The 26,092-nt window shown below is 48.7% G+C and overlaps 1 protein-coding gene across 1 annotated transcript in view; it reads right to left on the bottom strand.

The window, feature by feature from the left end:
• The window catches only part of MRAS (muscle RAS oncogene homolog), a 56,036-nt gene that overhangs the window by 24,955 nt on the left and 4,989 nt on the right, over nucleotides 1–26,092 (bottom strand). The window contains exon 2 of the mRNA XM_019554129.1: nucleotides 3,663–3,873. Coding sequence (XP_019409674.1) covers nucleotides 3,663–3,855 — 193 coding nt within the window. The 5' untranslated portion in view covers nucleotides 3,856–3,873. The remainder of the gene's footprint in view (nucleotides 1–3,662; nucleotides 3,874–26,092) is intronic.

Below are 26,092 nucleotides of genomic sequence, written 5' to 3'. Positions count from 1 at the left end.
TGGCAGGCTGTTCCAGACCTTGGGGGCTGGGACAGTAAAGAAATTCTTCCTTATTGCCAAAGCTCTGGATGAAATGCCGCTTGGCAAAGGCTCTACCCACCCACGAAGCATTCAAGGAAATCTGGCGAGGGTGAAGTTTATCATCATAATGCATCCCTTCACTTCCGTCACGCTTGTCCCTGACTTTACTGCTTTAATCACTCATGCTCCAGCGTGTAGCTACCCCAAGAGCAGCTGTCTGAGGATGTGCTGTTCTGCAATATTGGGACCTGATCCAAAGCCTAGAGAAGTTAATGGAAACATACCCATTGACTCAATGGGTTTTACTTCAAGCCCTTAAAGAAGAGTGGCAAAGGAAATGTGAAAAAGGCAGTCTTTATGCATTTGTTTCCCCCAGGCAGATGGCAAGGGCCACATGCTGCTCCAAATAAGAGGGTCCTTTTCTTTCTCACTAACTAGGCTAATGATCCAATAGCTTATGCATGGCAGGAAGGAGGCAGGGAGGGGAGAAGAGCCAAGGAGAGAGGCTGTTGCAATGCTATCTTCATGGCACCAGGATCACAAGGGTCAGGGGAACTCGAAACCCAGAATGCCATTCCTGGATACAGGTGAATCCAACTCAGGGGGCATTGAAATATGCACTGCCTAGAGTTAGGTTCATTTATTTATTATGTATCGCTTTTTGATTAAAACAGAAATTTGAGAGGAAAAAAATTCCATGTATTGAAAACTGAAGAAAAAAGAAAAGTTCTTCGCCAAAACACCCCCAACTCCCCACGTTCAGTGAAAACAATCAAGTTTGACTAACATATAATACAAGTTTCAGTATAATATGCAACAGCTGCTATTATGGCAGCCCACAGAAGGCAAAGGTCACTCATTTCTGGATGCAGGGGCCAGGTCAGACAGTGACATGCTGCCACTTACAGCAGGGTTTGGTTTCTCTCTGTAGCAAAGCCGAAGTGAAAACATTATAGCTGTTAAAAGCTGGCCTTGCTTTAATGCTGCTAAATATGTATTTATGTATGTATATTTAGGCCTGATTCTGCACTCATTCGCGTGCTTAACATTGCATAAAAATGATCAACAACTAAACACACACGTATTTGCAGGACTGAGGCCTTAAAGTAGGTTTAATATGCTTCAGGGACTGATTTCTTCACTAAATTTTAAGCCTTTAAAATGCTCCCAGGAATGCAGCCGAGTTCTCAATAAATGAATTTATGTCTAACAGGGGAAAAAGAACGGAAGTCTTTGAAGATTAAAACGATACGTTATACACACAACCGCCCCTTCTGAAGACCCCACACTGATGTTTTCACATTCCTTCTTTTCTGTAATTAAAAAGAAAAAAGCACACGCATATACCAATGTCCAACTTCATACCTACGCAATGCCAGGGCTTCTTGGGCACGGTGACAACCAACAAGGCAGGGTTGGAGCAGGCTTGTTCGCGAGGACTGGGTGCCTGCATGGAGAGTGGCTCGATGCGAGAGCCGGGGAGTCTGTGGGTGTTTCGATGAGTTTTGGTGGAGGGCATGCTAATGTTTTAAAGAACATTTTTCTTGCTGTTTTTTTTAAGTCGGGAGAATGGTTTCCTTAACTTCCGATATCCTAGGATCGGCATGCGCCGGCTGTTCTTACTGGAGCATGCACATCACATGTCAATTACCTCGTCAAATACACGCGCCGAGACTTTCTATGCTACACAACCACAAGAAAAGGTCAACTTTTTGAATGTGGACAGTAAACTCTTCCGACGAGGTTCTAGTCCCTGTCTCCTTCAACCGATAATCTACATTTTTTAACGAGTTCATTTTTCTGGTTTGAACTTCCCCCCACAAAAAGTCATAAAAGGAAGTGTGTACGCCTCAAATGCAACCGGCACTTCAGAGACGGGTGTTTCACCAGTATGTTAAAAGGGTGTCGAACCAGTCACAGAAACTCCCTCCTCTTATGTGAGTGGCAACATGCTCCTTCAGTGATGAGAGGATGTCTCCCGGAGCAAGCATTTCATTCTGAGTTCAGTCTTCGTTCAGATACACACGCACTGTTATAGCAGCGCGCGCTACTTAGGCAGGGCCTCTTCCAGGCTACACAATTAACTACAATGCTATTTAATCGCAATGGATGCTTCATAATCAGCACAGTAATTCTGCTCAATTTGGATGCCTACAGATGACTCCAAATGGCACGTGTGGTTATTGCCGCCTGTGTTAATATTTTAGGCCCCCTCGTGTACTGGGACAAGATGCCAGTTACTTGGGATGGGGAGGTTCATCAAGTCTTCAGAACAACGACTGATGAGGATTTCTATCAATGGGAGAGCAGCAGGGCGAGGAAGGCGGCTCACCAGGGTATCACGATGAGGAGAACTCAACCCTGCTCAAAAGGAAGATGGAGCCAGAGACAAGGTGGCATGTAAACAGGGCCATAAAACAAAGAGCATGTGCTCTAGCAGCTTTCTACATGACAAACAGGTCCTTCTTATAATGCAAGAATCACTGAAATAAAGAGCTGGAAACGACCGTGAGAGTCATCAAGTGCTTTCCCCGCAGTGCCCCCAGGCAGAATCAGCTTTACCTAAGCCAACCCTGACAGATGCTTATGTAACTTGTCCTTAAAAACCTCCAGTGACAAGTTGCCCAGCTTCCCTGTGTAATTTATTCCAATGCTTAGCTATCCCTACAGTTAGTGCCTAACCCAAATCTCCCCGGCTAAAACTGAAGCCCATAACTTCTTGTCCTACATGCAGGGAAAACAGCTTATAGCCGTCCTCTTTGCAGCAACCCTTTACATAGTTAAAGACTGTTATGTCTGCCCTCAATCTTTCCTCATAGATGGTCATTTTTTCTAGTTCTTAGAGTATTTTTTTTTTGCTCTCCTCTAGGCTCTTGCCAATTGGACTACCTTTTTCTTGAAGTGTAGCATCCCAAACCGAACACTACTCCAGGCTGAGACCAGTACCGACTGGAGGGGAAGAATTACTTCAGATGTCTTACGTACGATGCTGTCCTTTATACATCCCAGTACTGTGTTGACTGCGATCGGTTTGTCATCCACTATAACCCCCAGATCTTTTTCTTTGCAGTGCTCCTACCTGCCCCGCTATCGTTTCTATCCAGTCGATAGCTGTCACCTAAGTGCACTCCCTTTGCACTTTTCCTTACTGAACTCCCTCCTGCGAACACCACTCTACTTATTTCAGACCAACTTCTCCAGTTTACCAAGATTGCTTTACATTTGAATCCTGTCCTCCAAAGAGCGTGCAGTCTCACTCAGCATAGGGTGATCTGCAACATAAGACAAGGACCTTGCTCCATCTCTCTAGTCATTAATAAAAATATTAACTAGGAGCAGACTCTAGACAGACCCCTGAGGAACCCCACTCGATGCATCCTTCCAGCTGGACAATGAGCCATTGATACAGCAGACTATCGTGGCACAATGCAAGCCACAGTTTCAACTTTACAAGAGGCCTATTGCTTAGTGTGCACAAACAGTGCATACAATGATTTGTGCCAAAACCACACATCAGCAACAGTAAAGCTGAAAATCCATAAAAGCACAACAAGATACGGAAAGTTTCAGGCCAGAGCTGCCCTTGGATTCCTCCCGAACAACTGGAGAACGATTAATCAGAGTGCAAGTAGTTCGCTCACCGTCCAGAATAGCCCACTGTCCGTCTATTTCCGTGTGTTTCAGGTAGGAATCCTCAATGGTTGGATCATAGTCTGGCACAAAAATCTTCTGGAAAAACTGAATGGTGAGAGCGCTCTTTCCCACGCCACCATCTCCGACCACCACTAGCTTGTACGTGGGGAGGTTATCGCTTGGAACGGCGCTCGTAGCCATGGTCCCAGCTGGCTGGACCTGAAGGAGAAACAGAGGTTGACTCAGACCACGCTAAAACAGTCAAAAGCAGGTTTCTCTACCTTGATCCGGTACAGGCCTCAGGGCTGGGGTTCTCCAGGGGAGGTGGAGCTGTCATTTTGCAGCGGGAGTGTGCAATCTGGGCTCTCCAAAGCGTGGGAAAGGGCTATTATGAGCAGGCAATGGTGCAGACTGGTTGGGCAACCCTTGGGTGATGCCTATTTTGCCTGAACTGAACCAGTGACCTGGTCCATTTTTCCAGGAACTGAACCCGTGACCTGCAGAGAAAAGAAGCGCGAACAGTTACAGTCGGAGCTAAAATTTAGTGCGAGGGACCTATACCAGTTCATATCCCCCGTGGATTGGCAGAGAGGGGAGCTTGAAACCTGTTTAGTCTCCCTGCTGACCAAGGAGCCACGCATAATCTGGACTCTTATTTTGGTTTCAGCACTGGCTCGACTGACAGTGGCTCAGAGCCAGAGTACAGGAACAGACTGAAAATTGGGGGTCAGACCTGATGATCTGTTTAGGTCCCTTCCGACCCTAAGTACTGTGATCAAAGACAAACACCTGCTTTTAGGCACAGGGTCAACAGAGCAGAGCGGCAAACCAACCCTCTACCCTGCCCCTTCCCAGCCTTGACCTAGACGGGTCACTCCTAAAGGAATACGAGCGGCCCCATCTCTACCACTCATCTCATTTATCCTCTTGCGACAGGGACTGCCTGTTCGAGCCAAATGGGTGGGAGAATTTTGTGACGTGGACATCCCTCCAAACAGGAACGAGAAAAAGCCAAATAATAATTCGCACAGATCAAACGGCTGCCAAGTTGCAAGCGATTTGCAGTCACTCTCAGCTCGTGCTGCATGCCAGCTAGCAAGCTCTAATATCCTCAGCTATTTTACATACAGCATATATCGATCAGCCCCAATTTGGGGCTTGACTGCTGAATCTGAGCAAATGTTCAAAGGGTGCACGGGAAGATGCCATGGGTTTGAGTCCTGCTCCTGGTCCAGCTGGCGTACAGGAGCACTTTTCCTAGGTTTCTCCTCTCCCATTAGAAAGCCCGGCTGCTTCCGTGCAAGCTCTTCCAGGGACGGAGAATCACAGCTGTGTTTCATAACGCTGGCAGGAAGGTTGTTTTGTGGTTAATGGCAGCAGCGAGAGTCAGGAGTGGTGCTTTCCATTCCCAAGAATGGTAACAGATCTCCCGAAGACTCGAGTCAGACACCTGGGGACTGAGTCTTTAAAAAAAAAAAAATGACAGTGTTGAAATGGTACATGCACTGATGTCGGCATGACCTCAGCTTAGCATGCAAATCGAATCACTGCACGCCAAACATCGGCCGTGCTGTCTGCACGTGCATTTGCAGCAACCGCCAACAAAAATCAGGCGGACAATGTATATGCACATTTGAGGCGCAGGACCTTTGCTTCTCACACCAGACTGGTGTCCACTCAGACAGCAGGACAGGGCCAGGTCACGACACTCCACTCAAACTGGGACCCACCCACACGTGCTGCTAAAATGAGGAAAAAAAAAATAAAAACTTCTGGCAGAAGTGATTTCCTTTTGACCTCTAGACCAATCTGGCTACAGCCTGGATAGCTAAAATGAGACGTCACTCACTGCAAGGCTGTGACTCCCTCTTTTCCTATGTGAAGGATAAAACTTTTATATAGTGACACTTAAATCTCTCTGGCTGGGAACCAGAGTTAAGCCTCCAGGGAAAAAGAAGAGGGCAGTTCATACGTTGCATGGTGGCCGCTATTCTGCTGGGAGCAAACAGCTCCTTTTGTTGTCTCCTTTGTACCCTCAGCAGCTAAAGACCCATCATTTATTTTAAATCTGAAAGCTGAAATTCTGGAGAAGCCGGAGGGGTTGGAGGGGGATAACCATCGAATCGTACGGCCGTGTACAGCCCTGGCATGAGCAAGGACTGCAGCTGGCTGTCCCCACCATAGTGTCTGCCTCTGGGCACTGATTTTGCTTTCCAAAATGCCCCCCTGAATTTATTGCTAGAAAGTGTTTGCCTGATGAGGGCTGGGTATTTCTACAGCCCACAGCAACAGGATCAATGGGCAAAGGGAAAGCACGCTCTTCCCATTGCCCTGGTGTTCAAGAGCATCCATGAAGATGACCACGTGCGAGCACTGTCAAGGGAGCGGTCGCATGCCAGGAGGGAAAGGACCAGGGACTTTCTAGGGGCTAGACGGGCACTTTGGGCACTATACTTCCAGCTGGCACTCATCTGCCCAGCCACAGATGAAAGTGCATCTAACCAGGCTCAAGACCTGCTGTTTTTCTTGGATGGGGGAGGTGAGGGACCAGACACGGCTCTGGTGCAAGGCTGTCCAGAGCTTCCCGCTAGAGAGGGAAGACTTTGCCTTGCCCGCTACTCAGAGCTGTGTTGGCACAACCAAAATCTGAGCTTTTTGTTCACTTAAAATTCCTGTTGTATCTTTGGCCCAATGAGCAGCGAGCTAAGACAGCAGGGTCTGACCCTTCCTTGCAATCTGATCTGTCCAAGAAAAATATTTTATGTCCTATATGAGCGAGCACGAAGCAGCCCGATAATCCCCTGCTGACTACAAAAGGAAACAGCATGCAACTGCCTGCAAATGCTAAACCCAGGACTTTCAGCAGGGTGATGCAGAGCACAGGGCACAAGGCCATCGGTCCCAGGAAATACATCAACTGGGTTTCCACTTGACACAAGTTCGGTGTGGTTTCCATCTGAACACCCTTCCTGGACGGGTCCTTTTGGCTATGCCCCAGTCGTGCCCTCAAACAATGCAGTGGAAGCACAGGGAGAAAGAAACTGCCCAACAGAGCTGGGCCAACTTGGCTTTTCATAGGTAATTTGCAGGAAAAATGCACGTCCCCTCAGACTCTCTCCCCACAAAGCAACGTCTCCGTTTGCCATGTTAGGTTCAACCTGGCATAGTATATAGTTGTGCACGGGAAGGGGCGAAAGACATTTCACCTCCACCTTTTCAGAATAACGTTTTCCCGTTCCGAAAAGCCAAAAATTTTGACGAGATCAAAACCAGACTTTTCCCTTTTTCGTTTCCAAAGAGTTTAACAGGCTGAAAACAAAATGTAAAACTCAGAAAGAAAAGAATTCCCCCTTTCCCCCATAAGCCCTGAAACGTTTGCCTTTTAGTTTGGCCAGGACAGATTTTTCCCCTTGGTGTTTAAATCTGGTGAGCGAGCCCAACAAAACAGCCCTGCATGTGTGCACGCACATGCATGTGTGTGCACGTGCCTTTTGGTCTGCCCTCTCCCCTTATGCTCCGAGGGAAGCAAAAATTTTTCACCGTGCTGGGACGTGTATTTTCGGTGGACACAAGGGAACATGTGCCCATGCCTTCCAGTTGTCATTTCTTGCCTCTGATCATCCTGTTAACACTGAACTGTTGATTGGGACCATGTGGGCGGATGTGTCCTTCCCAAGTGCTAAGAGCTGAATGGAGATTTTCAAAAAGGGCATTCCCCCATCCCTTTCCCCTCCCCTGCCCCAATAACATTTAAGGTAGAAAATAACTTGTCTTCATAGGAAATAAATTCAGATCCTGCCCTGAACCGCCTCTGAAATCAGGCAGTGGAAACCTCTCCTATTCTGGAATCGAGTTCACCCAATCTGCATTTTTCTCCTTTCTCTTTTTAAAGCAATTTGTGCATAAAAAAAAATAAATAATAATAATGGAGAAACATGACAGTGTTGCCATAGAAATGGGCTCACTGGAAACTATAAAGACTGCAAAGTAAAGAGACAAGTGGGTCTGTCTCATCTGAGCTGAGAATAGAGTTGACATTCTCAGAGGAAAAAGAAATGTTGGAGCCGCTGCCAGTGTTATAAGCAATTAAATATTTTCCATTTAAAGACACGGCTCTGCTTTTCAAAGAGAACTGGAGAGACTCCTCCAGCCCGGCTTCCCACCTCCTAAATGTCAGGCCAGTGCTCGAAGCACAAGGGCATCATGTCAAGGAGTGATGTGCTTTGCTGATGATTTGGAGGCAGCTCATAAAGTGGGTAAGACTGCTTGCTTTGGCACATTATGAGGCCAAACTCTTTTTTCCTTTGTATCATTGCAATCTAATTTCAGTCATCAAAGCCCTTCCTACGGGTAGAGACCTTGGGGAAACCCTGGACCCACGGAGAAAAACTGGCAAGACTTCAATGGATTTCAGTATGGCCAGTAATTCATCCCATCTTTATTTGCACTATAAAAAACTGGGCAATATTTCTGGATGGGCTTTACGGACACTTAATTGCATCAGGTATCCAGGTTGCAGCTGTATTGGTCTAGAGGAAAAGGCAATCAGGACTCATAGTTGAGATGATCTCTCTTATTAGACCAACAAGATTTTTGCCAAAAAAAAAAAAAGATCTTTATTTTTTTTTATGAATGTTTAATTGTTATGCATCTGGTAGGACAGTGATGTGAAACAACATACTCTGATCATTTTAAGCTGCTGACCTCATCCTAAACCACAAGCTACTGCTTGGGAAACAAGTTACATTTTCAGCAGGGTTTTAGCACTCAGCCCTTTCACTGGTCTCAGATGCCCCAAGCTCGACTCCCGTGAAACATGTACCCAATTTCTATAATAATAATTAGCCCATTGCGTAAACTGCGACTACAGCCTGTGTGCACGTAAAACAACACAAAAACCAGCTACACAGATAGTGAGCAGTTTGTTTCCAGTCCAGCTTAAGCGGGATGTCTACGAAGCTTGAGCCTACACCTACCTCTGGACAACTGAACTGCAAATTCACATTTTATAAAAACCAGCTTGCTTCAAGCAAACATCCATTGCAAGCCTTTTAAAACGGCATCAGCTCAGAGAGTACGAAAAAGGCATAGTGGGCCCTGAAAAGCAAGAGAGAGAGTTAGAGATGAGTCGCACGAATTAACCAGAATTTGACCGTAGGGAAGTCGAAGCCTTCTGAACGGGCATGTGCCCTGCTGGAAACCGATGCTGCGCTCCACGTGCTGCTTAGATCGAATGGTTTTCACAGCACATCCCTTCTACGGTTGCAGCCTCTGACCAAACACGTGGTGGGCTGGCCCAGAGCAAAGGCCCGCGTGTGGCCATGTGGACGTGGGCTCGTTCCACGTTGTGGACGCACAAAGACAACCTGACCCTCCATTCGGCTGTGCAACGGGCAGCAGTTGTCTTCCAACTACCCTGGGACCGTGCACACGCGCTCACGGCTCGATCTGTCCCATTAACAAGAAGATTCAGCCAGTCTAAAGACAAATAAATCATTACAAAGTTGTTCATAGTGTGGAAGGAGCGATGACCATCCAGCGGAGACTACAGCACGGTGCCCCCACCTCCCCGGTGCTTGGAAGAGCTTACAACTGAAGTAGGGCGAGCTCTCAGAAGAAAGCATTTTGGACTAGGAAGCCAGTAACATGCTCCCACAGGCACAGGGAATTTGCATGTGAGCTGTTCCTGTTGTTCAGCCAAGTGCATAAAGGTAAGACCGAGTCCCGTCTTTGGCAAAGCACGGACCGAGGGCTTGGACGGGAAGTGAGAGAGCGCCATAAGGCACATCGGCTTGCAAAGAAGAAAGGACCTGCAATAAGCTTGACTGAGAGAAATGAAACGCAGGCATTTTTCACTCTCCTGTCTGCATATAAAGCAGCACACAGTAATAAGCTAATCAGCTTGGAGGAAGAGGTCTTAAAATACACTTATGCTGCCATTCGTTGTCAAAGGATCCACAACAACAGTACAGCTACCCATACCCTCGGCGGGTGCGAAGCTGTGGGCCAGCACTGACTTCTGTGGAGCTGGCACGATTCATGCAGGCCACCTAAAATCAGCACGGCTTGAGATGCAAACCTGGCCACTTCTGGGCTGACGAGTCCACGTTACCATGCTGTCCAAGGCCCGTCAGCAGCTAGCCAGACCTCATTTAAAAAGAGCTTGGATCCCTTGAATGAGATGGGTGAGGTTTTGGCAACGCAGTTTATGGACTGCGGGGCAAGAAAGGGTGAGATGGAGGTCTGAAACATCCCATCAAAATAAGCAAAGAGCTAAACCACACGTTAGCTGAAAGCAAGACAGACGGGAGCAGGACTGCATGTGATAGCGGGTCGCCAAACCCCAACGGGACAGTGCTGCAAGACACGTTTCTGTGCCTATCCCCAGCTGCCACTGCAAGACCTGCCCCGTGCACACGTGGGCCAAATCCTCAGGTGATACCAACCACGGGTACCTATACACATGCTCCAGGGTGGAGGCACTTTAACTAAAGCACTTTTCTCGGAGCCACTCTAATTAAAGTGCCCCCACCAGCATTTTGAAACAACGAATACACAGGACATGGAGGCAGCTGGACCATGCTAATTAGCACCCTCCAGTAAATTCAATTAACCGAGTCTGCTGTGACCCCTGCATCGATAGGCGCCCCGTAACCCCACTGAGCCATTCGCAGGACCGAAGGAACCGGTCCTGGCACCTGCCGCGTCATCTCTCGTGCGCGCCCCACAATTTGGCACTCCCCGAGGACGAGTTTTGCTGTACCCGCGATCTGAACCAAGCCCATCGCCTTCCTGCTGAAGTTGCTGCAATTAGAGGCAAAGAAACCCCGATGGAGAGGCCTTGCATGACAATGATTTACAGTCTCCATAGCAACGGGTGGCATTGAAATTCCTTAATCCCGTTGCGAAAGCTCGAGAAAGCTGCAGCGGGGTCTGCGCGCTACCGGGCTGGCCGCTCAGCCCCTGGAGCAGACACGCACCCGCGCCGAATGAACCCATCGCCGGAGCCACCGCAGTGCATTTCAGCTGCTTATTTATAGCTATAGCTCGCTGTGCTTTGCTAGCAGTCCTGTCTGAGCAGTCAAGGGGGCTCCCGTATTTATGTATTTACTGCAGGCTTGCCGGGATTCACAGAAATCTCCTGTAACATGCAGCGAGGACGCGAATGATTATAATAAGGATACATTCCTCTCCCTCGCCGGGTTAAACCAAGTACCATCTGCCAAGACCTGTCAGCTTCTCCTACGATCTTGACTAATAACCCTTCCTCCACCCACGGCACACGCTCGTCTCTTCTCTCCGCCACACCGCAAAACCAACCAGCCCTGGGGCTTGCCCTAAAGGCTGAACTTCTCCCGGGCTTCCTTTCCACCAGCCCTTCGCCTCCGGTTCTGCCTCCGTCACCGGGGCGGACCTGCCCCTGACGTGGCTGTCACCATCGCTCCGACTAAATGAGTCAGGACTTTGCATGCTTGAATCAGACCCAGGAGTGAACTGGAAGACCAGAAGCAGCTATGGAGCACAGAAACTTTCCAGGAGGTGGCTGCTTCCTAAGAGTCAGAGCAATCAAAATTATACAGCGGCCAAAAATGACCCGCTCATCAGTTTGCAAGATCGTTCAGATGCCTGTTTTCCTGTTCAGGTGGTGCATATGCACCACCATCATGTACTTACCTAACCAGGCTAATTAGCAGCTACCTCTGAGAACTACGATTTGCTAGTTTTGGGGGCTTTCTGCCCACCTACCCCAACAAGGGCATGCTGAGCAAAAGGTGGACCATCAAATCTTCTGCAAGCTGTTAAGACAGAAACGATTCCTGCGCTAAGAAACCAACACCAAAAGCTCTTCCCTTCCAGCTTCAGAATAGATATTTAATGCTTGCAGGTTCCTAATGGAGAAAAATCATGCCAGGACTGGAGCAGAACCAGAATTAGCCCAGGCCACTTTTGATCTAAAACCATCAAACAATCAGCATTTAAAAATAAGAGGGTCTCACTGAGCAGCGGGACGGATTTAAAACCCTCCTGCAGGACGCAATTACAAACCGCCAGCTCCTGGCACCCACCGTTGCTTCGGTGGAGGACATGAGCTGCCCTTTCCAGTCCCCATCTGATGCTAAACATTCAATGCCTGGTGCTGGCGGTGGTGCCGTCCCCAGCTCGCGCTTGCTTTTTGCGGCAGGTCAGACAAGAGATCATAATACCCTTCCTTCACCCCCTGCACTAGTCATGCACCTACCATCAAGTTTACTGTTCAAGAAAGGGAAAAACTCCCCAGGCGTGTAATGAAGTACTTGAGACGCACATAAAAGGCAGTTAAAAGCAGTCGCTGCTTGATGAGTACTTAGTACTTATTTCAGGAAACACAAAATTATAGCTTGAAACGCATACCAAAAAAAAAAAAAATCACATCACATCACTGAAAATGCCTTGGGTGGGTGGTTTGGTTCCCCCCCTGCAACGTCTGAAGCGATAATAGACAGCAGGAGTCCCAGCTGTGGTCGTGAGCTATACGAAGTGGCTGAAGAAGTCTCTTGGCCACGGTGGATTTGAACGCTCACAGTGTTTCCTGTGCCTCGTAGATGTGCAATGCAGACAGCAAGTGTCTGTCATCATCCTGACACATGTCAACTGAAATCAACTCCCCCCAAAGCTCTTTTTTCCCCCCTCCAGCAATTTCCTTTCTGTGCCGTGGGTTTTCAGCATAGACTAGTGACCTGTGAAAATAGGGAAAGTGTGCTAAGTCGCATGCAAACAGGCCAAGGTCGTTACAGGAGGGTGCTGGCATTTTCAGGCACTTAAGTCACAGCTTTGCTTTGCAGGAATGTGCCTGTGCCGACTGGACGGCTACCCTCTCCTTGCATAAATTAGGTCTTGCTTAAACCTAGACGACTTCTCGTTTGTCTCTACTAGGAATAGCTCCAAACTCCGCGTCAGAGAGGGAAGGAAAGCGTCCGTGTGTGCTAGGGTTCAAAAGCATTGGCAGGAACCGATAGGTCCATTACCGTCAATGCCATCCATCACTTCTCTCGAGCTTGGACATGACGTCGGAAATCCCTTTCCTCACTCATTCATTTCCGCTCCTGGGAGAGGTCGCAGTCCTGAACCGCTCTTAAAAAAAGAGGCTTTTAGCAGCAAAGCCAGGAATGCCTCTCCTCGGTTCTCATGGAAACCACAAAGCCGAACTAAACGTGCTGGAGAAAGAACTCAGCTACCCGAGATGCTCGCCCACCCTGCCCAAACAGAGATAACAGCATGAGAACAAGTGGGCGCAGGAGGAAACGGCTTGAAATGGCAATAGCTGCCCTTCCTGCGAGCACAATCCCTGGAAATGGGCAGCTTCCCTCTGACACATCAGAGCTCACCGACACGCCAACAAAAGCCCCCAAATTCGCCACACTACATTACTCCATATAGTCCTCCAAACGCATGCACGAGACTCTAAAGCAACAGCCAGAATCAGGTGGAGGGCCCTGCAGCAGGTCTGGCATCCCCAAAAGGAGGTGCTCCAGTAGCCCGCTGACCAACACGCGATGGACAAGGCGGGATGGCTTGACAGCGGGAGAGCGGGGTTTCATGGAGGCAGAGGTGGCAGCTTTGTAAGAGATGGAAGTAGGTGGTAGGGAAGAGAGTAGCGAGTGGTGTCTCAATGGGCCCTACTGGACATTGCCCGTGTGCATCTGATGCCTAGTGCTTTGCACGCTGTGCCGATTTCCTGGCCAGAGAGGTGGGACTCCATAGCGCCCCTAATCCTCGGCCTTCAGTTTAGTCCCCTCTTGCCCTCCCAAACCACAGCCTAAGAGAGAAAGCACAAAACACCTCCAGTCCACGAGCACTGACTACGCGCACAGCTCCTTGCTCTGATGAAACCTGCCGAAGTCAACGGGAGTCTTTCCCGCGGACTTTGGATCCAGTCCTTAGGCTGCATGGAGCAATCGGTACAACTAGGACTGGAAAAATACAAGATAAAGAGAGAGACTCTGTGAAGATTCCCCAGCGAGGATTAAAGAAGTTGAACGCAAGCAAAGGTCATAGCCTCGGAGGATAATTTTAGCCTTCTGAAGTTTAAGTGGCACGAAGCGCCAAAACTCCTGACTGAAAGAGGCACGTGTGTTGTTCTGAGTACAAGCAGCTGGCTAGCAATTATGCCAAATGCATGTCTGCGGTGGTGGGTGTCCTTTTGCATGTTGACCTCAAATTCCCCCAATCCTATAAGGACAACCTGGAACAAGGGCACCCCAGAGGCGCAAGGTTAGATGCCAGCCACACTAATGGCAATATTCCCCTTGCCATGACTTTCTATGGAGCCAAAATCTCTGCCTCGTGGAATATCATGGCTTTTGCTTCCTCCGGTCTTGCATTTGCAACGGCAATGGGAATTATGTACGACTCTAGGATACGTGGGACGGTGAATGCCCAAACCAGGACTCTGGATCACGAGGGGAAGCCAACAACGAAGTGATAAAAAAGGCGACTACACCTTCCAGCAAAGGAGATGCCACGGGAAGGAGAACCAGGCTGGCATTAACTATAAAAAGGGAAGAGCCAATCTCGAGGCCATTCCTGTTCCTTGGAGCTGGGGAATTCATACAATAACAATGATCGGCAAGGGGCACAGCAAAGGGGCCTTTTATAAGGCCCGTGGTTATTTATGGGAGCGATCCCCAAAACTGCCCCGTCTGGGCTGTCGTTACCCAATGCTGCTTTCCTAGCAGCAGAGACATTCCCATCACAACGACCCTGGGCAGGGCTTGCTGGATGCCAACCTGGCTGCACTTCAATCCTAGTTTTGTTCAGCTCCTTGATGGGCCTTTGCTGGGCCGCTGCACAGAGGTAACAAGGTGCGCGGGTCAGGAACTGCTGGGACAAGTGTAACCCTAGCAAGGGCCTGTGCTTCATCTCCATCTTCCTCTAAAAGCCATTCCCTTGCACGCTGCCATCGGATTCAACTGGAAGCCACGTGCTTCCGGCACCTCTGCCGAGCTGCTAGTAGTGAACCCCAGGCTTTTATAAGTGGCTTTTCTGTGCTGGTTTTACACCCTGGTTCCCAGCTGCAAAGAGTTATTAAAGCGGGCAGAGTTATTAGTCTGATGCTTATTGCTTTGCAAGAGTTATTCGCCTTGCTTGGATTATGCCATCGCATTCGGGACGGGTGAACCGGGAGGACTTGGAGGTATTTGGTGGTGGATGGGGCAAGACAGGGGCGTTTGCAAGAGGAGTTTCAGGACCTTCCTTCCCTGCTGCACAGCTTCTCACAGTCTGATTCAATAACACACGCCTACGTGCCAGGAATGTCATTGCCAAAGGGAAACTGTGCGTTCCAGCACATTCCCACGTCTTTGCCCAAATTCTTCGTTCTGTTCCTTTCTGCACAATTCCTCTCCACTTGCTCCTTATTGTGCAGCGTTAGCCCCTTCCAGGGCTACCTACAAGCTACAGGGCAGTGTAAAGCTATGCTACTCCCTGTCCTTGCAGCCCCTGGTGCATGGGGCTTGAAGGAAGCAGGGGACCACCAATGTCAACTGCGCACAGCTCCCAAATGAGCAGATGTTCCTAGTAGCCTGCAGATCTTTTTAAACTTCCCAATACTGCTGGAGCCCTGGGAGACCTGGAGCAGGGTACAGAACCAGCCCCACGCTTTATAAACCCATGACAGCCAAATGTGACACGTGATACAAAGTTGAGCTGTGCAACTTAGTTCAAATGGTGATTTTAGGAGAAGGAAGTTGCCTCATCTCCTAGGTACGTGCATGGCTCTTCGTCATGGAGTCCGACTCCCGGTGGGGTGCAGCATCCAGCTCTAGGATTTCTGCTCTAAGCATTTGCCCAACCTCTTTATTATATGCCACTCTGGTATAATTTTTTGGGATCCTAGCATCTAATCTTGGCTCAGGGCTAGAACCTCCATCGACACTTTTTCCAGTCTCACTTTAAGCAAAACAGCACATGCCTTCTTAGGGACAACATGCTAGGAAATAATTTTACTGAGCCCTCTCCTGTTAAATTGCTTCATTTTTTATTTTTATATGTTTATAGCCGTGCTGCACCTGCAGCTCGCATTTCAGCCACGTGCCACCAGGCTGATGATTTGTGCCTCCTCTAAATGCTCCTCTCCTGCAACCGGTGCTTCTTCCTCCTCCAAACTCCGCTCCATCCTGTCCTCTGCCAGGACCGTTGCAGCTCCCACGCTGCTCTCAGCTTTCCAGCTCACTATGCTTGATGCTCAGCCACTGAAGCAATTGCTAATGCAAACAAGACCTCCATTGCCACAACTACCTTAAGCCTCAAGTTTAAAATGCAACAACCCAAGTTTCTACTGCATTAACATGAATGATGTTTGGAAGAAGCTGCTTACAGATTTAAGGGTCAGGGTAGCATAGACAGTTTTGCATCTGTTTTGGGAAGCCAACGAATGGGGACGTTGTGACATGCTTCACTTTACTATAACTTCTTAGCACTTGGGTCTTGCCATTGGATAGTGAGGTTTTATGTTTAAAGGACGTGTCACGACAGACTAGAAAAAGAGAATCAAAGATGAATGCATCTTAGAAATACATTTTAGGTCTGATGTGTACTGGGTACATTTTCAGGAGAGCGCTGCGTTAAGGATTTCCACCAGAGACATCTTTCCAACTTGCCATGACCCCACACCCTCTGTGTTACTTATGTCCCATGTGCTGCAAGTGGAATCACTTAAAATCACTTCCCAACATCCCATCAACTTTAATATACATTGGTTAACACTTTCATTATCCTCTCTGGTTTGGCAGGCAGTGCTGCAATACAGATTTACCACAAGCAATGACTGAGTTTAATAGAAGCCTTTCACTGGACGAGTTATTTTGGGCATAATTTTTCTTAATACAATAAAAGCCTCTCACATTCACCTAAAACACCACCTGCGCTCCAGACTTTGCCCGGGGTATGCATGAGCCCAGGAGCAGCAGCACGTTTCCAAACAGCACCACTTAGTAAGTGCATCACAGGGACTCGCTGGGACTAGGGACAGATGTTACACTTAAACTGGTTTAAGTCATCAGAAACTGGTTTAAACCTGTAACAGAACAGAAGTTCAGTGCACATAAACCAGTTTCAAAATAGCTGAAGCTGGTTTAAGATACACCTGGTTGAATGTAGTATCAGACTTAACCGATTTGGGTCAAACTGGCTTATGAAACTTCTGTCCCAGGCCCCTTCCTGGTTCAAGTTAAATCACAGTCCCCCAGCATGCTCTCCAGCCCTGGGCTGGGCTGTCTGCTCCAGCAGAGAAGGGCTGGGGGTGGGGAGGCAAGGACTGCTCCCCCCAGGAAAACCCAGGCTGGGGTTTGGGGCTAGGAAGGGTTAAATTCCCCTTCCCCCTGAATACAGAGCTGCCCTGCCCTACTAAAAACTTACTGCTGGCTGCCACTGTGGACTACAAATCCCAGAGGCACCTGGAAGCAGGAAGAGGAAGTGACAAGCAACCCTGCAGAGTCCTGCTGAAGTGAACCTGGACTGCAAATCCCAGAGGCCTCGCGGGCAGCAGGAAGAGGAAGCAAACACACAGCGAGAGCCATTCTCTAGTGCCTCCCAGCTTCTGGCCTGAGCCACTGCAGGTATGTGGCTGCATTTCCTTAATCTGAATCAAAAGTAACTGTCTGTGCAGTTGTTTCTCAGTTTAATCTGTGCAGCTTAGACTAACCTGCAAAGACTGAATCAATTCAGCCTTGGGCTTTTTGATTATCTGTACATATAGCCTCAGTGTTCACTAAATTAATTTTCATCTGAAATGCCGCCCCTGCCCCCAGCATCCTCTGCTCACACAGCTACAAAGCATCTTGCACACCAAACAACTGAGTTCTTTTGCCCTACAAGCAAGTCCAGGTTCTGGCTTTCCCATTAGCTCGGCATACTGCACAACAACTTCTTTTGTTTCCAACATTCGTCTCTGAGGTGCCCATCCCTCCCAGATGACCTGTGGCAGAGATACCGTGTCAAGTCTAATCTTCAGGGTTGGCATAAATAAGTAGATTTTTTGAACTTGCTGGCTGAATTCCTATACGAGACAACCCCACACCCTTTTCCCTCCTAGGGGAAGTGCATAAAATATCATGAAGTCTACTAAGGGGACAGCACTGAAAACAAAACCTCAAAGTCTCGATTCTTTCCCTACAAAAAGATGCTATTTTCAGTGGGACAAAATTGGATCTTATTAGCCATGAAAGCATCTTTTTTATAGAAAGGTCAAGCCATTTGCAAACAGTGCTCCTATTAGTGCTTTATTGCAATATAACTCTGAGACATCACAGTCATTCTGGTTTGGTCCTGCCCACATTTACTTCCCTAAGACAGAAAAGTGGATGCCATCACTGGCAACTACCTACTCAGTCTATTAATCTGTGAAACACACAGGGATGCTCTGTCCAATGCATTTAATAGAAGGAACATTGCACTTCCTTGGCAACTGGGAAAGTAACTTTGCATCGTACTGGTAAGTAGAACAAAAGCAGAAGGAACTCCTCATTTAAGACTGTCCCGTGGGCTTCCTCCCAACATACAACCAGCTTCTGTTGGGGATGGATAGTATCAGAGTACTAAAGTCAAATGGAAAGTTACTCTCTCAGAAGAACTGCCCACATCCTCCATTAGCTCTTCTGAGGTGTCCTGCTTCCCAATCAAGCTAGTGCTCTTCTTCCAAAAAAAGCTTCACTGCTTCGATTCTTATGAATTTTAGTACTCATGGTGCAGGGGGAAGGGGTTAAGGGAAAGATTCTCCTCCATGGGATATTTCACAGACTAATATACCATATTTTCTCATACAACACACCCAGGAATATAATATGCACCCTTATGTTTGAAAGGCAGAATGAAGAAGAAAAATCTTTCCTAGGAGTAACTGAATGGCAACTGCTAGGCCTAGGAAAACAGGTCTGCGCACTGTTCTGCTCCCTGTGGATAGGCACGGACATTTAAAAAGCCCAAGGCAAAATCAATCTAAGTGTTGGAGATGCATAAGGGTTGCACGCAGGTACATATACACCCCCTGAGACTGGCCGCTGCTGCTGGTGCCAGAAGCGCCTGTGGGTGGTCACTACTCACCGCCCCCCCGCCACTGCCACTGCAGACGGCGTCTGTGGGCAGTGGCTGCTGCCACCTGCAGGTGGTTGCCGACTGCTGGTTGGCGCTTGCCACCCCCGCCCCCCCCATGACACTGCTGCAGCTGCCTGCGGGCGGTCCCTGCTTGGCCCCTTGCATGAGCTCCCTGCTCACCGCCTGTGGGTGGTTGCTGTGCCCCCACAGCCTTGGGAGGCATGAGGCGTTCATGAACCTAAGTTACGTTGCCTTCTGCAAGTGGAGCAGTTTAGATCAGTAGTGAACAGGACATGCGTTCACCCTCTGGTGGCGCGGCGTGGCGCAGCGCAGGGGATACATAGGCTGCCCATCTTAGACTGGTTTAAAAATGGCAGAACCTGGACTATGTGTGCAGGACTTCTGTTCTGTTACAAGTTTAGACCGGTTTCTGATTTACTTTCACTCTTGCCCAAATCTTCTTACCATTTCTCACACATAAAGTGCATTACAATTTCCAGCAACTAGTGTTTAGGGAAAAACTATGCATTTTATGCGAGAGAATATGGTATAAGCTTCGACTTCATTTGCTAAGTAGAGGTGCACTTGTATTACTGGCCAACTAATGCCTGGTAGATATCCTGCTGTAAAAGGCTAGTGGAGATAAAGCAAGATAGTTTTACCAGAAAGCATGTTGGAAAGGTCAAGCCTGGGCACGACTTGAGCGTGTTACAGTAAGACTCTCCATTTTGCTTCCATTCGGGTTTAAGCAGGACAGCTAACCTGCAGTTAAAAAGCCACACGCACCTTTTCTGCAATGAAGACAATCGTTGTCTTAGCCAAAAAACTTTACAATGCACAAGATGCCAAGTCCCAGTCTCACTGAAGGCAATGAGACTGATGCCAAATTCAGTGAAATCAGGATTTGAGCGGGGGGGGGGATTGAATTGCAAGGCCCCCCACTCAACATAGAGACTCTCAAAGGACAACTGAAGGACACCACCAATACCTGCCTTTATGTACTATAAAATCAAGACAAGAAATGACTTTAGGTAGTGCTACATTTTACCTTGACCATGTGAGCCATAACAACAGGAGACAGTTTGACCTGACGCGGTCTCAACAAGTTTCTGGATATAAAAATATGCTCTGCTAAAAGCACGATAGATTCCAGCTGTCTTTAAAAACATTCAGGGCTGCTCAGGGACAGGATTATTTTCATCCTTTCATGGCTTGTTTCAGTTTAACTACTGCACCTCAGCCTTTTTTGTGCGGGGTGGGCTTCATGCTCTTCTACCACATGTAGACACCCTCTCAATTCAGCATATACCCAGCCTTAAGGAAGGGGATAAACTAGTTCATTTAGTCAGTTCTCCCTGCCTTGCTAGTTTTCCCCATATTTGATACCAAGGACAAAGCGTTGTAACCATTGGTTCTTAGACAGTATTTACCCACGGGCTGCAGTGCACTAATTTGATGCAATGCATAGTCTATTTTCACAACTGTTAGATACTGTGTTTTCATATGTGTGTGTGTAGGGGTGGTCACAAACTGTGATTTGCACACTATATGGATAACAAACTTGTGTTGTGGTCATATTGTGTGCCCGTCAGCTCTATTAGCATTTGTACTGGAGTAACATATAGCAGCCCCAATCTCAAATTCCAACAGTTTCAAAATCTAGATCCGCATTAGGCCTTCATCTATTTGCAGTTTTATTGTTTGATATTCCACACGTATACACTGACTCCACTTCACCCAACCCTTGTATTTAAAACCTCTTTACAAGGTCACTCAGACTACAAGGCCTTCACTTCATCCTTCCTTGCAAGTCTCCTCGAGCTTGCATCTCCTGGAACAGCCACTCTTTGCAGCCGAGGAGGCCGAGGCGTACGTATCATCTTTTCTGAATAAAACATGATGTGGGCAAGAGAATTGCACCCAGCGGTAGGATCCTCCAGGACGAGCGAGGACAGACCCTTCCTCCAGGCTAAGTCTGAACAGACCGCTTTCCTCCGCTTCATCGCCTAACATTTGTCTCAAGGCTGTCTACAAGGGGAGCTGGTAATTAAATAAGTGGTAGTCACAGTTTGTGTTCAAGGCAGCCTACAGAAGAAGTCCACTGGAGGTTCCTGGTGCATCCTCCTAGACAATAGGATAACTCATTTTCACGACTTCAAATCCGGGGAAAAATTGGTTGCCAGAAACCTCACTCATGGGCGACTAGATAAAAACTGTTTTGTTATTAAATAATTCAAATCCCAAATGCTTAATTAAAATGGGTTTGCTGTACTACTAAAAGCATAAGAAATGATACCCCCTGCAGCAAGTTTTCCACATCCATTCGGTGCAAAGCACGCTTTTGCAAAGGGACTAGATACGACATATGCAGGTTATGTGCAATAAAATACCTTACGATTATAGAATAGCAGTAATACGATATCTTATCAGCACCTTTCTACAGTGTTCGGTAACATGGACACGCTGCAGAACCCAACAAGGGAAGGAGATGCTTAGAAAAAAATGTCAGAGTTGCCAAAACCCTCAATTTTGGGCTCAGTCCTGAAAAGCTGAACTCCCTAGCCCCGCCAAGCGTCACAGGTCATGCATTCCTGTCTACCAGGTAAAGTCTCAGGTATATGCACGTGTGAGAGGGAGGGGCTGAAGGGGTCTTCCAGCCCACACCACTTCCACACATACCCTGCAGCCCACAGGAAGATGCATTGGTTTTGAGCCCAAGGGACTCTCAGTTGAGTTCAACCTTTTGCTCACAGCAGGCTGCAGCCTGTACACTCCCTACCCCAGGCAGCTTGTATCCTCCACCCATTTTACCAACAAGCTCACCGAGATGACACAATGTCATTTCAGGCACGACTGGGAACACGATTCAAGTCTGCAGTGCGCCAGACACCAGTGACACAAACCAGGTCTTTCAGAGTGAATATGCTAGATGTGCTGGTCTAACCATTGCTCCAACAACTCCACCGATGCTGCTCTCAGAGCCAGGGCTCCGGGAACCTGACATTGCCCTGTTGCCTCACAAACCAACTGCATAACCCACAGGCAAAGTAGGCATCAATGTGCATCTCAGCAGGAACACGATGCAAAGGAAACGCTGCCATTTCCATATACAAGTTCAAAGGGAAGAGGTTCATGCTGTACTTTGGTAGGGCTTAAAATTCATAAAGGCAGAAGTACCTTTGAAGCACACAAGTTCAAATCCTGCTGATGAGCAATGCAGCATCTAATGTGCAATCACGTAATTAAAGCTTGCATGATAATACACATACACAAGAGGCACAATTAAGGTTGCATGGGTAATGTAATTTGAGCATATTCTAACTTCCGAGTGCTTCGTTTTCAAGCTTAAGCAGTCTTGTAGCGTTGGCTTGAGTGTAATATTTAAGTCTGTACGCATGCACCCACCCCCTCCTCTTAAATTAGCCCTAATTTAACTGATTGATCATCGTCTCAATGCTTGCAGTGTTTGCTTACAAAAGGACGCTAATGGGGGGGTCTGTCTTCCCACTGGATGCGAAGGATTTTCTGCAAGCAGTGTTGATGGTACTTGTCCAACAGCTTAAGGTATCTCCTGGACGTTGTACGCGTCTCAGCTTCGTACAGTAGGGCGGGGATCACGACTGCTTGATAAACCATGAGCTTGTTTTCAGGTCTAATGTCTCTTTGGGCCAGTTCCAGTGCTTTACTACCCACCTCGTGAAAAAGTTTTTCTTAATATCTAACCTCAACTTTCCTTGCTGTAGCTTGAGCCCATTGCTTCTTCTTTTGCCATCTGCCTCCACTGAGAACAGCCCAGCTCCATCCTGCAGGGAGGTGAAAGCTGCTATTCAATCCCCCCTCAGTCTTCTCTTCTGCAGACTAAATCAGCCCAGTTCCCTCGGCCTGTCCTCAGAAGTCCTGTGTCCCAAACCCCGAACCGTTTTCACTGCCCTCCACTGGACCCGCCAATCGTCCACATCCTTTCTGTAGCTGGAGTCCCCAAACCGGAATCACATGGTGTATCAAAATTGGACCCAGCAATAAAGAGGTAGTGATAACTACATGATGGGTCTGATCCTTGCTGCAAGGCTGCGTAATCCAACCGAGCCCTGCCCCTCTCTGCACCAGTGTCAGCCCCATTGCTGTAAATTAGTACAGCTCTTTTGGCTCGAATGGACTTAGAGCAGCTCACACTAGCTGAAGGTCTGCTCAGCTTGATCTAGTTAGCGTCTAAGCTCCAGGTAACCTGATAAAGAGAGGGAGGATCTGCCCGTCCTCTGAGTCTGGGCAGCAAAGGGGTGGGGAACAAGTTATCACGGCATGGACTGATCCTGGTTATCTGCCGGGCGTGTTTCTCCCCATGGCTGTGAAATCCTGGAATAGCACGTTAAAGGGTAACGAGGCCATTTGAAAGTGAGCTGTAGAAAGATACAGCAGTCACAGAGTTTGCAGCAATACAAAGGCTTGCACAATGAACGCCCCCCCCCCCCATATTACCCTACTGTATTAAGTTATACCTCAACTATTTGGGAGGAATGTAAATCAGACCTTTCAGAGCTTAAGACACAGGATCTGCTTTGGAAACGTGGTTCTCATCCCAGCTTGAATGGTCACCAACAATTTTTTTGCTGCCAGAGACCAAAACCTGAATCTGCAGGTCAGTGAAGAGTCAGACCGTTTCTGTCCCTAACAAACAGAGCGGCGGCTGCTGCGCAGGCTTTGTCTGCGCTGGGGGAGAGCCAGCGCCCTGCAGGGATGCATCAGAGGAAGCTCTCTCAATGGCGCGCCTGTGAAGTCAAGAAGCCCCGTTCTGTGGGGGAGCGTATGAAGCGATAACGCCGGAGGGCAGCTGGAGTACCCCAACTGGGAAGCCAGGAAGCCTCCCAGCAGCCCATGGATATTAAGGATGGCAGAACTTGGCCGAAAGCTAATGGGGACCTAACTTCCAAGAGTGTTACAACGCAAGGGTGGCTCTCTCCTAGCCAAGTACCAATTCAGCACACAGGGGACGGGAGGGTAGGGAATGCAGCTACGGTTATCTTGCAGGATAACAGCCTCTGGAACGGGTGCAATTATTGCAGCTGGAGGGCCCTTAAATGAGTTTTGGTGAGCTTTGAGGGCCACACACAAAAATCTTTCAGAGGATATGTGGGCGTGGGGGGGGTGCTGCCCGGGTGCTAAGTCCTGGGAGCTGGCAGGGGGGGAGGGGAGGACAGCGGGCATGTGCAGCAGAGCTCACCCAGGTGGTCTGCCCCCCCTCCATCCAGCTTACAGCCGTCTGCACGGTGCTGAGCCCCACCTGCTCCTGCCCCACACCTGCCGATGGCACCGCCCCAGCCCTGGCAGCTCACCCGGCTTCCCGGCAGGGCTGCACCGTGGCACTGCTCGGCTCCCCCCGCCGCCCCCTGAGCAGAGGGGCCAAGCTGCAGCCAGGTGACTCCTGCCCCACCACGCAGGGCTCCAGCTCAATTCCCAGGTGCCTTCCACCCACTCAAATCCCAACATGACCAACAGCTCCAGGACACGAAGCCTTCAAGATGCGCGCGCCCCAGAGTCTGTAACGCATGCACAAAGGACGATATGGCTTTAAATGACTTTCTTCAGGAGCTACATTTAAATTGCCTGGGATCAGGGTGAGGTTTTCCTTTGCTAGTACGGTCTTAACTGCAATATCCGAGGGTCTCATACAACTGAAGTATATTTATTTTTGGAAACCCTGAAAGAGAGGGAAATTCTGTAATTCACATTTGATAGCTGGGGGAAACCAAGGCACAGAGTACGTCTAGGGGCCGGATCCACAAAAGTATCAGGATATTGGTGAATTCACCCAGAAAGTCTGCAGTGCAGCATGGGTGACCACTGGGCAATCGGCCTTCTCAGTGGAGAGCTGCCAGTTCACGACGTGGCTAACCAGCACTTACTGAAGACCAGCTATAAAGCTTCAGACCGTTTCAGAAACTGTAAAACAGGGTCAACAACCGCCCCCCCTGCCCCAGCTTCCCTTGCAAATGCAGCTCCCATCCCTCTCAAGCATGACCTTACTGGATAATGCTGCCCCCATCATCATTACCTCACCGCTGTCTGCCTGCAGACCGACGGTCGTATCCCCGCGCAGAGCCTCCGTCGACTCTCTCAGCAGCACTCGCTCACACAGACGCACACAGCTGAGTGACCACTTCACTGGCATCTGAAACAGCTAATTAGGGAGCCATAAATCATTAAAAACCAGGCAGGCCAATGCATCCATCACCTGTAGTTATGCCTATGATTGCTCCTGTCTGGTCTGAAAGAGCCCCACAGCCACGCTTGCTGCAAAAGCTGCTGAATCCAAGGGAGCGACTCCGTGCGAGCGCTAGTACACTAGAGCAGAACTGGATCCACTGAGCTGCTGGTTGCTTTAATTTCCCCCTCGGCTGCAGCTCTCTCCAACCAGGCTGTTCTGGGGGTATTCGGGGCAGGCAGACCAGTTCGGCTCCCTGCTCTCCATCCCAAGATCATCTCTGATCTCTCTGCTTTCTCAATAGCCTCAGTTACGAGAAGTGCCATCACCCCTGAACCCAGGGGCCGCTATCCCTCTCCCGCGGCCGATTCCTTCCCACTTCTGGTTTTACTTAGACTGAATTCCTCACAATCCGCGTTTCCTTAACTTTTTGGTATCTGAGACACCAAAGAAGGTCTTTGATTTTTGAAAGGTCCCTTTCGAGGTACCCCTTTGTGACGTAGGGATATCATTCCTCTACTTCAGCGCTGTTTTTAGCACCACCATGGAGACTTGAAAGGGAATCCCTTTGATTTTCTCCCTTATTCCCCTCCTCACTTCATTATTACAGGCTGGGTTCCAACAACCTCAGTCTCAGTTAAGTCCCTGCTATAGTGCAGGCTCCTCTGCCTTGCAATAGAGCTAGAATCATCACTGTGCTAGGGGCTGCACATATCCAGAGCAAGAGACAATCCCTTCTACTTACAGGGAGAAATAGGATTCATGAAGAAACTGGGACCAACCATAAGTCATAGTTTCATAGTTAGTAGGGTCAGAAGGGACCTGAGCAGATCGAGTCCCTGCCATGGCAGGACAAAGTACTGGGGTCAAACGACCTCAGCAAGGTGTTCAGCCAGCCTCCTCTTAAAGACCCCAGGGCAGGGGCCAGCACCACTTTGCTTGGAAGCTGGTTCCAGACCCTAGCCGCCCTGACCGTGAAGTCGCGCCTCCTGATGTCTAATATGAATTTACCCTCTGCCAGCTTGTGACCGCTATTCCTGGTCACTCCTGGCGGTGCTCGGGCGAACAGTGACCCCCAGTGCCTGCTGATCCCCCCTGACTAGTTTGTAACAGGCCACAAGATCCCCCCTCAGCCTTCTCTTGTGGAGGCTGAACAGGTTCAGGTCCCGT

This window comes from Crocodylus porosus, unplaced genomic scaffold (genome assembly GCF_001723895.1).
Source record: "Crocodylus porosus isolate Cpor-Errol unplaced genomic scaffold, CroPor_comp1, whole genome shotgun sequence".
NCBI lineage: Eukaryota > Metazoa > Chordata > Crocodylia > Crocodylidae > Crocodylus > Crocodylus porosus.
This window is presented reverse-complemented; position numbering and strand designations above follow the sequence as displayed.